At 37.1% G+C, this 12,357-nt stretch overlaps 1 protein-coding gene across 1 annotated transcript; it reads right to left on the bottom strand.

Moving 5' to 3' along the window:
- Positions 1-652: 652 nt before the first annotated feature.
- On the bottom strand, positions 653-9,995 carry LOC311086150 (tripartite motif-containing protein 16-like). The gene is made up of 6 exons (XM_084118878.1): positions 9,282-9,995; positions 7,937-8,032; positions 7,608-7,841; positions 4,914-5,073; positions 4,426-4,473; positions 653-4,178 (listed from the first exon to the last, which is right to left on the bottom strand). Exons 1-6 carry the CDS (start codon positions 9,852-9,854, stop codon positions 3,658-3,660), a joined length of 1,632 nt encoding a protein of 543 aa, XP_083975004.1. The 5' UTR covers positions 9,855-9,995; the 3' UTR covers positions 653-3,657.
- Positions 9,996-12,357: the final 2,362 nt, after the last annotated feature.

Below are 12,357 nucleotides of genomic sequence, written 5' to 3'. Positions count from 1 at the left end.
TTTTTTACTTTTCTTCTTGCCAGTATTTTTAATTAATTTATTGCTCCTTTATTACTGTTCATGTACAGATTCCCTGGTCATTTGCTGTTAATGCTCGTGTGGTTGAATGATATAAAGATATAAAGAGCACAGAAACTGATGATTTACACAGAGCTGATTAAAACAGCAGGAGTTTCCTGTGTGTCAGGACTGAAGAAAATCTCCACCGCTCACTGCATCTGCTAGAAGACAAACTTCAGCATGAGCTTTAAAATCCAGATTCACATGATGTCGGATCATATGAATGTCAGACCATCAGGAGCATTTTATTTCTCATAGTTTAAGTTTAGATCGTAACGTTACTGTATCAAATAATAGTCTTTTTTCATTTGCCATTAAGTCACTCTAGTTCATTATCAGTCATGTGATCGTCTCAATCTGCATAATCAACCATATTCAGACATTAATCTCTGCTGTGCTCTTAACAAATTATATTTACTAGCAGTAACACTGGTTTAATTTGCTCTTTCCACTGAAGATCAGAGGTTTCATATATGTTAAAACTGAAGACATGGTTTATGTGAGTATTTACACAATGATACTACTTTTATTATTCGTTCTTGATTGTAGAAGTGAAAACTGACTTAGTAAGGAAGTAGTTCATACATTTTGAATGGTTAAATGCTTTATTTCTCTACAAAAAAAAATGAAAAATCAATTAGAAAACTTGTTTAACATGCGGTTTAATAAACAGGCTGCAAATCATCTTACATCCGCATTAAAGCCAGAATATTGTCTGCAGAAAATGACACAGTTCAGGCATTAGTTACATTCTTGAACTATGTTAAACAGTTTCTGTATTCATGATTTCTATTACACTACGTCAGAAGATATTATTACTCGTTTGATTTCTTGATGCTTGTGCTGGTGATTTTTGAGGCGACAGACGCTTCACATGTCAGATCTTGGTCTTTGTCCCACTCTGAGCTCTCAATGGTTAAATAACTGCTCATCTTGAATTTCTGATCAGGCTGCTGTTCAGCAGAGCCGGTGAAGACGCCTGTAGTAACAGAGTTCCCATTCACAAGACAGCGCACATCAGCGAAAGCCACAGACATGTGATTGATCAGACACACCAGAGTGACTTTACTGGAGCTGATCAGATCTTCTCTGGATGGGCGGAGGATGTTCAGCACAGGAGGAGCAACATCAGCATCTGCATCAGCATCAACACAAATCACCAATGAACTGATACTCTCTCTCCGTAATGCATTTGATGTCCAGGCGAGACCAAAGTTGATTGAGGTCCACTAAGGGCATGTCTGTGACTCTAAGCCCATCATGAAACGAGTTCCACCTTGTAGTTGCAGGGACCAGCAACTTTCTCTTGCTGAATTCCCCCAGGATCTCTGATGCCACAGTTGATCGACTAACTTTTGACCACAAGGTTGAACACTTTCCAGTTGCACTCCTGTACACTGCTTTGCAATCTACATTCACCCACACAACTTTAACTTTATCGTTCGTGCATATACTGTAAGGTTAAGGGTGTGTGATGCACATCGGTGATGTGGAGGGAGAACATAACTTTCGCTGGTCTCATTGTCCTTCCGTAAAACTTTGTGCAAGTCCGTAAATATGACCTCGTCTTCATTATTCTCTGCTTCATCATCAGCTTGAAACATTCTGGATGCTTTTACAAATGTTCGCGCCATTGTCCGTGCCAGTGGCAGTTATCTCACCACAAAGAGCAAATGAGCTGTAAATTTGCTCTATCTTCACTGCAATGGCATCGTACATTATGTCTCCCATGAAATCGTCTGCAGGCGACTGCAGCTTTTTGGCGATGCAGAGTAGCAGGATCAATCCAGTGTACAGTAATTCCCAAAAAACCTTTTCTGAGCAGTCCATAGATCTGCAGTGGTGGAAACATATTCAGGTCGGCAAAAGTTTTCTTCAGGTCTGTCTCCATTTACATTATGCATTGTCCAAAGAGCTTTTAAAGGTTTTGCGATCAGGCAGCACACCACCCGTCCTTTTGCCTGTCACTGAGATTTTGCTGATGATATTACGAAATGTCGGCGCCTCCACAGTTGGACAGTGGCTGCATCTCCTCAACAATAAAAGCAGCAACCATTTTGTTGAGTTCAGTCGAACTAATTGTTGTACCTGGTTGTGGTGAATGTGAACTGAAATCAAGCCTTTGTTGTTTAGCTTGAGGCGGGGTGCAGGTATCATTCGGCTCTCTCTCCTCCAACTCTGTAGTGCTATGCTTTGCGTGCAGAAGTATTTTTAAATTTGAAGTGGTGTTTTTTTTGCAGTTTACAAGTTTTTTTACCTATACATAATCAACACTTAACGACAATTCCCTTCTCCCTTTCTTCGACGACTTCAAAATAATAAGAATACTTCCGCCACGTCTGAGCCCTCGTTCAAGATGGCCACCGCCGCACAATATGCCCGTCAGTGTGTTTTCTAAGGGGAAAGACACTTCAGTAAGATTAAAGTAATTCAGACGAAACACATCAGTTGTCACAAAACTGCATTTTCATGATTTACTCACCCTCAAGCCATCCTAGGTGTACATGACATTCTTCTTTCAGACGAATACAATCGGAGTTATATATATTAAAAAAATTCCTGGTTTTTCCAAGCTTTATAATAGCAGTGAATGGCTGTTTCTGTTTTGAAGTCCATAAAAGTGCATCTATCCATCATAAAACTGCATCTTTCCATCATAAAAGTGCATCTCTCCATCATAAAGCTGCATCTATCCATCATAAAAGTGCATCTCTCCATCATAAAAGTGCATCTATCCATCATAAAAGTGCATCTTTCCATCATAAAAGTGCATCTCTCCATCATAAAGCTGCATCTATCCATCATAAAAGTGCATCTCTCCATCATAAAAGTGCATCTATCTATCATAAAAGTGCATCTATCTATCATAAAACTGCATCTCTCTATCATAAAAATGCATCTATCATCATAAAAGTGCATCTCTCCATCATAAAAGTGCATCTATCCATCATAAAAGTGCATCTATCTAGCATATTTCATTTTACATCAACAACTTTATCAAACGTTGTGAAAGTCATTTATTTCTTGTAAAGAGTTCATGATTTCCATCCCTTGTGACCCAGTATCTGAAATCTCAGAAAGTGCTTCTTCATCCCTCATCTTCTGCATCACAATTTTCCTCACATTTTGAACTGTGATTGTTTTCCAGCACTATTTTCTCCATTACTAATGTCATTTTCCACATCTTCACTCCTTACATTGTTCAAAACCAGTTCTGTTATTTCATTATTCAAAACCACACTATCCTCAATCTGTTCATTTTGTTTGTTTAATAATTTCAAATGAAAGGTACTTTTAATAGTAATATTAAAATTAGTATGTGTCACTACAATCAAAACTAAATGATTATGATTTCCAACAATACAATTATAGCTTGATAAACACACACACACACACACGCGCACACACACACACACACACACCATTCTTGCTGTTTCTATGAAGGATTTAATACACACATTTATTCAGTTCTTTCTGTGGCAGAAGTTAAGATATTAAAGAAAATTAAAATAAGAGTCTCTGTATCTCACTGTTACTGATTTATTGTAGAGCTCAAAGTATTCTGGGTAAAATCTCTCTACAATCTGTTCTGAAACATCAACACAGTTTCACTGATGATCCAGAACAAACCCTAAACCCAGGATAGAGCGTCTGAGTGAATGTGGTCTGGACTGTGTGGATGAGGCTCATTGTGTCAGAGACGCTGTAGAAGGACAGAGTTCCTGCACTGTGATCCACATACACTCCTATTCTTCTGCTGATGGACTTTACAGGGAGAGAAGTGAGTTTCTTATTGTGTATGAATGTGTAATTGGAGGAAGAGCCGAACAAACTCCAGGACTGATCATTACCTCCAAACCAACGCTCATGACCCGATCCCTTCCTGTTGATGCTCTTATATGACACTGATATATACACACAACTCCCAGTCCACTCAATCTCCCAGTAACAGCGTCCACACACACTCCCTCTACACAACACCTGAGAATAATAATCAAATCTGTCTGGATGATCAGGATACGGCTGCTCTGTGTCAGTGTCAGTAATCACTCTGTTCCTCTCAGACAGACTGAGGTGTTTATTCACTGTGTTCAGATCCAGAGTGAGCTGATGGGAATCTGATGGAGAGAAAACACATCAGAAACAGGAATTATGAATCTGTCTGATGTTTTAATGTATCTGAACTCTTCATGAATCAATGTTCAATGTATCATCAGTGTCTCAGTACAGCTGACCAAATATCCTGTGCAAATCATCATTTACATGATCAATTATAAAACTCTTCTATCATGATTTATTTCTCCTTCTACAGGAAGAACATGAACACATTCAGTAAGTTTTTCTGCTTGTTTTCTAGTGACTCACATTGTAGGAAGTCGTTCCTGGTCTTGGGATTCATGTTGGTGAAAGTGACTGTGGAAATAAACAGACATGAACAGTGTGAAGAGAAATGACAAGATAAAATACATCCATTTCTGAGACATTTCTAATATGATGCTCTATAATATTAGATGATGGACTCATTTCTGAGAGCTGATTAATAATCTCCAGGGGCTTCATTTATAAAACACACACATCGGATTGATCCTAAATTCCATGGATTTCATCCTCCGTCATGTGTGTATAAACGCTTGTCCACGATGATGAGTCTGTATTTCTGAATCAGTATTTCTGGATTTGATGGACTTGAATTTAATTTATTAATAACTGTGATTTATAACCTGGGATGCATTTAAGGACATTTTTGTGCAAATGGATGTTTTATAAATCATAGGAACATTTCAGAAACGGTTGTACGTTCAGATTTGGGATCTTTCTCCACACGTCTGTATAAACGAGGCGCAGGACTTTACCTCCGTCTGAGATCTTCTTGATCTCCTCTTTGCAGAAATCCTCCAGTTTGTCTCTCAGCTGACGGACAGATTCTCTCATGCCATCAAAAGAGGAGAGAGAACTGAAGGAAACGTCGGGTTCGTCTGTAGATTCAGGAGGTGCTGAGAGAGACTGGAAACTCTACAGAAAACAGAAATCAAAACTCATCATCTCCACACTTCAGCCAATAACCTGCACTATATCAGATCTGAGCGGCTCTTGTTGACTTGACTTCTCTTCAGTGACTCGCTTCAATCCAGCACTTTCACACAATCAGCACATTCTCCTCATATTCATCATTTAATGCTACAAACTCTAGTATTTGACACTTAATAATAATAATATCAATATTATTATTAAGAGCAGATTGAATGTAATGCTTTCAGAGACTTCATTATTCATTATATATTATAGTCTAAATTTATATTAAATACAATTAGCTAATATTTAGAGAGCTTTTTGGCCAACTTAAGTAGGATTTAAGTATCATTATATGTAATTTCAGAATTACTTAAAGTTAAAGTTAATGCTGAATGAACTGACACACATTTATGATAAACTAAAATATACTCAATGTAATTAAGTGTGCTTGCTGAAAGCAGCACACTTATTGTTCTTCTTAAGTTTTCTTCTTCTTATTATTATTATTCCCGGGAGAAAAATTTTGGCCAGCTCCTGCGCCCTTTGAGACAGAGACACCGTTCCAACTTTAAAACATACGGTCAGTACCGGTGTAAGTTGCTCGCGAAGATGACATCACGAGTCCATGTCGTTTGTCTGCCATAGTGGATTGAACAGAAAGTGAAACTAAAGTTTCACAGGTCACAAATTTGGTCCGAACTTCACAAAACTAGACGTACATGATCCTTGGACCAAGCCTCACAAAAGTTACTAGAAGGATTTTTGATTTCGTCACAGCCAAACGAAAACGGCGGCGTAGTCGCCAAAACAGGAAGTAGTTCATATTTCAGGAACGCTGTCACGTATCGAAACCAAACTTTGTACATTAACTCGAGACTCCAATGTGAGGATGTACAAGATATATATAAAAAAAAAACATTACAAAATTTTACATTATTTGGCAACCCTCATAACTAACGATGGAGGAGTTTACGTATGTGTGTAAGTATTCATACATTTCGCCATTGTTATACAAATGACAGTAGGCTATTTTAACGGTTATTGTTATAAATATTACATATACTACTTTTGATGATTATAATTTACCTCAGTGAATGCAGCCAGCTTAGCTAGTTTGTGAAGTAAAGTGATTTTATTTTAGGTAGTTGAAAATAGTGCAATATAATTGTAAATATATAATATAATAATACAAATTTAAATATGAATGTAGTCCTATATATATTTATGTTATATCATAATCTGCGCGACCCCGTCGTTGACTTTCTTTGATGATGTTTGCAGGGCGTTTCAAATGAGCGGTTATTGTCAGTGAAGTCCACTTCAACTGATATACCGTTCTCAGGGAGTAGGGGAGCAGTGAACACTGCGTATGGACCCTGTCGAATGGAACGCACCTTAGATGTGTAAAAACAAGTGGAAAGCGGAGCGCGCCACTCTCTCCTTTCCACAAGCGCTTGCTGTCCCGTGGCGTCTGTCATTGCTATGCAACCATGAACTGCGCTCTCCATGATGACAAGGAAGTATCAGCAAAAGATTAATTGATTTCTAGCCCTTGCATTAGCTTTACTACTAGATATATTTATGGAGATGGAAAAATAATAAGGCGCCCTGTACAGCTATGATCAGCTGTTCGGCCGAGCATTCAATGTTTACGCTGCGAGCTGATCAGTTGGTTTGTTGCTGCCACGCTCTATCACTCGCACACCATAAAGAGCAACATGTTTTTTAATGTTTGGGTTTCTTGATTAAAATGACATAATTTGGAAGCGGATAATTTCTTCACAAACAGCTCATTATGACTCAATGTTAGAATGCTGCACCTACACTCGATAGTGTGAATAAGATCAGCGCAACGCAGACCACTGCATTGACAGCGTGAAACATATGATCTGTCTACAGCCAGGGCTCAGCGGAAGACAGAAAATGCCGGTCCAGCACTGATTGAGGAATTAAATTAAAAAATAAAAGATAGTTTGACATCTTTTTTCTCGCATCTCACATTCTCGCATTTGTTCTCGCATCTCGCATCTATCCACTACCCGAGCAAGCACACTTTGCAGTTCCTCCGGAAATGCATTTTTCTAGTTTCTATTGAAATTTGTTTGTTTAATTTTATCAACATTATCAATATTATCAACTTTGAAGATCACCTGACCCAATTTTGGTGCCAATTACTGAAATTATCTTTGTAGAAATAAAACATTTCATTAAAATGAGGATGAAAATCTAGTTGGCTGGATATTGATACCATCAAGTTCACTGATTCCATCAAGACAGAAGAAACCAGAAGGAAAAATGAGTTAATATTTAATGGTAAATTTCCCAGGGCTTTGTAAGTGTGTCTCTTTAAACAGAAGATGATCAGATGAGAGTCTGACTGATGATTATATGATAACACAACACTTGACTGAATCTGACTGAATTCCTGACAACATCTCAGTCAACGGCTCATTCTGCTCTCATGAAATGTTTCTCTGTCATAGCAGGATCTTGCTCAAGTCCACTATGATCCTGTTCTTCTAGATCTCTGTTACCTGCAGGAACTGGATGTGATCTTGTGTGTGTGAAAGCTGCTCCAGCTCAGCGTCTCTCCTCCTCAGATCATTGATCTCCTGCTCCAGTCGCTCCAGTCGTCCTTCAGCTCGACTCACTGCAGTCTTTTCCTGATCTCTGATCCGCTGTGTGACCTCAGAGCGGCTTCTCTCAATGGAGCGGATGATCTCAGTGAAGATCCTCTCACTGTCCTCCACTGCTGTCTGTGCAGAGCGCTGTTACACACACATCACAATCACACAGTGGCTTCAGCACGAATGACAGAGTCCAAACTGAGACGTCTCAAACTTCTCTTCTTCTCCAGACTCACCTTATGAGACTTCACAGCCTCTCTCAGATGCTGAAGATCTTTCTGTCTCTGCTGGATTCTCTGACGGATCTTCATCTGCGTCTCCTTCAGCTGTTTCTGGAGGACAAACCAACGACAGCGAATGACACATAAAACTGCTGTCATACAACCATTAAAGTTACATGATCCAGAGTTGGTGAAGTGGTTAAAGATCTTGCATGGTAAGTTTTTACTGTCTGGTTCAAACCACAGATTCATGGTTTCCTGAAATGAATGTCAGCAGTATTTCATCAGTGCCTAGTTTTATATCATTAGTATCATAATTTACTCTCCCTCATGTCGCTCCAAACCTGTATGACTTTCTGTCTATTGTGAGACACAACAGAAGATATTTAGAAGAATGTCTCAGATGTTTACAGAGGCCAAATAAAATATGGTGACATGTCAATAACATCAAACCTCATTGGTTCTTTCATGTCACATGACTAAACACCATGATGTCATGACACAAACACCAGTGAAGTTTGATGTTTTTGATGTCATCATATTTGATTTGGGCTCCACATACATGAGTTTATCAATGATTTGATTTGTGAATAAAAAAATGGCTCTTTTAAAAGTAGCATATTTTAAAGACTGCACTTATTTTGGAAATTATATACTTTAAAAGAATAGAATTGTGAAGTAAGTGTGAATTGAACGTAATGTTTTCAGAAACGTAATTGCATGTTAATTGCTATTAAATTAAAATGTATTATAGTTTAAATGCACATTTAAAGCAATTAGCTGAACTTGAGTGACTTTTTGACCCACTTAAGTAAGATTTAAGTATATAATGTAATTTCATAATTCTATTGAGTTAAATTGAAATATTAAATATTATTAAAATGTACTTTAAAGTAAAACTTTTAATTTTACATTATAAAAAAAGTGTGCTTTATAAAGTGTACTTATGAAACAGTCATGAAAGTTGACTCTCTTTAAGCGCACTTAAGTGGCCTTTCATTTCATTATTATTATGTTATCTGCAAGTACAGTTTTTTTTTAAATATACTTTTAATTTGAAGTACACTAGTGCATGTCAATACACTTATGCGTACTTCTTTCTTTAACCACTAGTTATTTAGATTACTTGTATGCTTTTTCTCCTTTTTGGAGCTTGAAACATTTTTACTCCATTGACTTACAATGACTTTCTCACTGACTTTCAATGTATAAACTAAAATAGATGAGACATTCTTCAAAATATCATCTTTTATATTCCACAGAAGAAACTTAGTCAAACCGGTTTGGAACAACATGAGTAAATGAGTGAGTAAATAAAGACACTTTCATTTCTGTGTGATCAATCCCTCTCAGTTCATACCTGTGTCTCTGTCCTCTGTGCTGCAGTTGATACAGTGTTGTTTTTTTTATGTTCACTCTCCTTACACCACACACAGATGCACTGTTGATCAGTGACACAGAACATTTCTAGCTCTTTATCATGTTTAAGGCAGATCATGTCCTGCAGTCGTCCAGTGGCATCAATCACTTTGTGTGGCTTACGAGAGTGAAATTCCTCATGACGGTCAAAATGAGTTTGACAGTAAGATTCCTGACACACCAGACAGGACTTGACGGCTTTGTATTTTCTTCCAGTACAGACGTCACACTGCACGTCTCCAGCTCCAGCGTAACAGTCAGCAGGAAGTTTAGTCTTCTTCAGTTTCTCCACCAGTTCAGCCAGAATGGTGTTTTTAGCTAAAGCAGGTCTTGGACTGAAGGTCTGTCTGCACTGAGGGCAGCTGTAGACTCTCTTCTCATCCTCCTGATCCCAGCAGTCTGTAATACAGATCTTACAGTAACTGTGTCCACAGTGGATAGTCACTGGATCCTTCAGGAGATCCAGACACACTGGACACGTGAACTCATCCTGAGAAAATCTGGCTTCTGCCATTTTACTGCATGAATACAGAGAGACACAAACACACAACAGCTCAACAATACTTCAGTTTCTGTTTCTCTGAACTGAGGAGTTGAAATAGTTTCCTGCTTCTGTGTTTGAGTGATGTGTGTAAAACAGGAGTGTCTGTAAAGCAGCTTCCTCATTCCTGGTGAAGGAGAGTCACTTTACTGCTGTGTACGGAGCCCGGGAAGTCACCTGTGGGAGAAAAAAAAAACAATCCGTCCGCTCAGTTTATAAACCGTACTAACGAATTCTCAAACTGTTCCCTCGGTTTAACAAATCGTGCCTACGGATTAATAAACCGCACCCACGAGTTTCTAATCCACGCTCTCAGATTTGTAAACCGTGCCTTCAGTTTTTGCAATCTGTACCCACAAATTCATAAACCGTGCCCACGCTTTCGCAATCCGTTCCCACGGGTTTGTAATCTGTACTCACGGATTTGTGACTCGCCCTCATTTTAGAAGAACACGTTGTTAACGAATCTTATATAGTGTTTTATTGAATATTAAGTGGAATACATCAAATTGACATAAGTCTGAATGCTTAAAGTGATTCTCAATTGTAGCGGGTATGGGTGGAATATACGATTTAATATGAATGACGTGCATCAAAATCTTTTGTTTATTTGTGATATAATCTTAGCACTTTATTATTATTTTCTAACCTGTATTATGACTGATATTTGACGAATTGCTTTGTTAATTTTTTTGTAAGTTTTGGACAAAAGCGTCTTCAAAATATGTAGCCTAAAATGTAATAATATGAATAATAATAATAATAATAATTATTATTATTATTATTTTTATTATTATTATTATTAGAGTTAATAACTATAAATGAGTTCACTAGACAGTAATATGTTTATCATAAAATAATTTATGAATGCTTTATTTTTAAGCAAAAATTATGCAAAAAATGTAGGCCTATTTTATCCAAAACTGTAAAAGGTTAGGTTATAGCCTATAATAATAAAACATTGATAAATTATTTGATGACAAACATATTACTGTATTACTAAGTTAACTCGTTTATAGTTCATTTATAACTTAAATAATAATAATAATAATAATAATTATTATTATTATTTTCATTTATAACTTAAATAATAATAATAATTATTATTATTATTATTATTATTATTATTACATTTTAGGCTATATATTTAAAAGACGCTTTTGTCTAAAACTTACAAAAAAATTAACAAAGCAATTCGTCAAATATCAGTCATAATACAGGTTAGAAAATAATAATAAAGTGCTAAGATTATCACAAATGAACAAAATATTTTGATGCACGTCATTCATATTAAATCGTATATTCCACCTATACACGCTACAATTGAGAATCACTTTAAGCATTCAGACTTATGTCAATTTGATGTATTCCATTAATATTCAGTAAAACACTATACAATAGGATTCGTTAACAACGTGTTCTTCTAAAATGAGGGCGAGTCACAAATCCGTGAGTACAGATTACAAACCCGTGGGAACGGATTGCGAAAGCGTGGGCACGGTTTATGAATTTGTGGGTACAGATTGCAAAAACTGAAGGCACGGTTTACAAATCTGAGAGCGCGGATTAGAAACTCGTGGGTACAGTTTATTAATCCGTGGGCACAATTTGTTAAACCGAGGGAACAGTTTGAGAATTCGTGAGTACGGTTTATAAACTGAGCGGACGGATTGCCAAACCGTCGCCACGGATTGTTTTGTTTTTTTCCCTACAGGTGACTTCCCGGGCTCCGTAGCTGTGTTTATGTGCCCAAGTGGAGTCAAAAACATTGAATTACGAGATCCGAGCTCATGAATAACCGGGCAAAGTTTTATTTATGAATGACAAACTCAGAATTCTAAACTCTAGTTGATCTTCTCCAAACTGGAAATTGGGGCAAATATCTGGACAAAAGTCATATTTAGTGTATTCGCCTTTAGACTACAGCATTTTTAATTATCTTTTTTTAAACATACATTTATTTGTATAGTGCTTTTCACAATGCATATCGTTTCAAAACAGATTTATAGAAAATGAATGATTCTACTATTTTTATTTTTTTATTTTATTTATTTAATCAGGGACAGTAGCCTACACATTAATAGTACATAACAGTATGTAAAATGTGTAAGGACCACCCATTGGCCCAATGACGCAATCCAACGGCCTGGGCAAAGGAATAATGTGTGTATGTCTTTTCAGCGCTCCAGTGAAGCTCACTTAATTTATTGGAATTTAGTTTCAATATTACTTTAGCTCCACGCTTAATCTGACTCCAATTTCAAATGATAATCAAATTTAGATTGTGTTTCTGATTAGAAAATAATCATAAATATTGATTATGAATTAATTTAGATCTTTGATTATTCTGGGCATCTCATAATTTCAATAATTTCGCGAATGTGCGCTCACGCTCACAAACTAGCCAGTCCTGAAATAGTCAGAGGGTGCAGTGCAACTATTTTACCCTATGCGGCCGCTCACTGCAGACTCATAG

Source organism: Abramis brama (assembly GCF_963993115.1).
Source record: "Abramis brama genome assembly, chromosome: 1".
NCBI classification, from domain to species: Eukaryota; Metazoa; Chordata; class Actinopteri; order Cypriniformes; family Leuciscidae; genus Abramis; species Abramis brama.
The sequence above is the reverse complement of the archived record's forward strand: the minus strand, read 5'-3'. Positions and strand labels throughout refer to the sequence as shown.

Excerpts from the sequence above, each read along its gene's own strand:
- LOC311086150 (XM_084118878.1), bottom strand. The coding sequence starts at position 9,854 with ATGGCAGAAGCCAGATTTTCTCAGGATGAGTTCACGTGTCCAGTGTGT. Across the intron at positions 8,033-9,281 it reads CACAGAGGACAGAGACACAG|AAACAGCTGAAGGAGACGCA; the intron begins GTATGAACTGAG and ends TTTGTCCTCCAG. Across the intron at positions 5,074-7,607 it reads ATCACATCCAGTTCCTGCAG|AGTTTCCAGTCTCTCTCAGC; the intron begins GTAACAGAGATC and ends TGTTTTCTGTAG.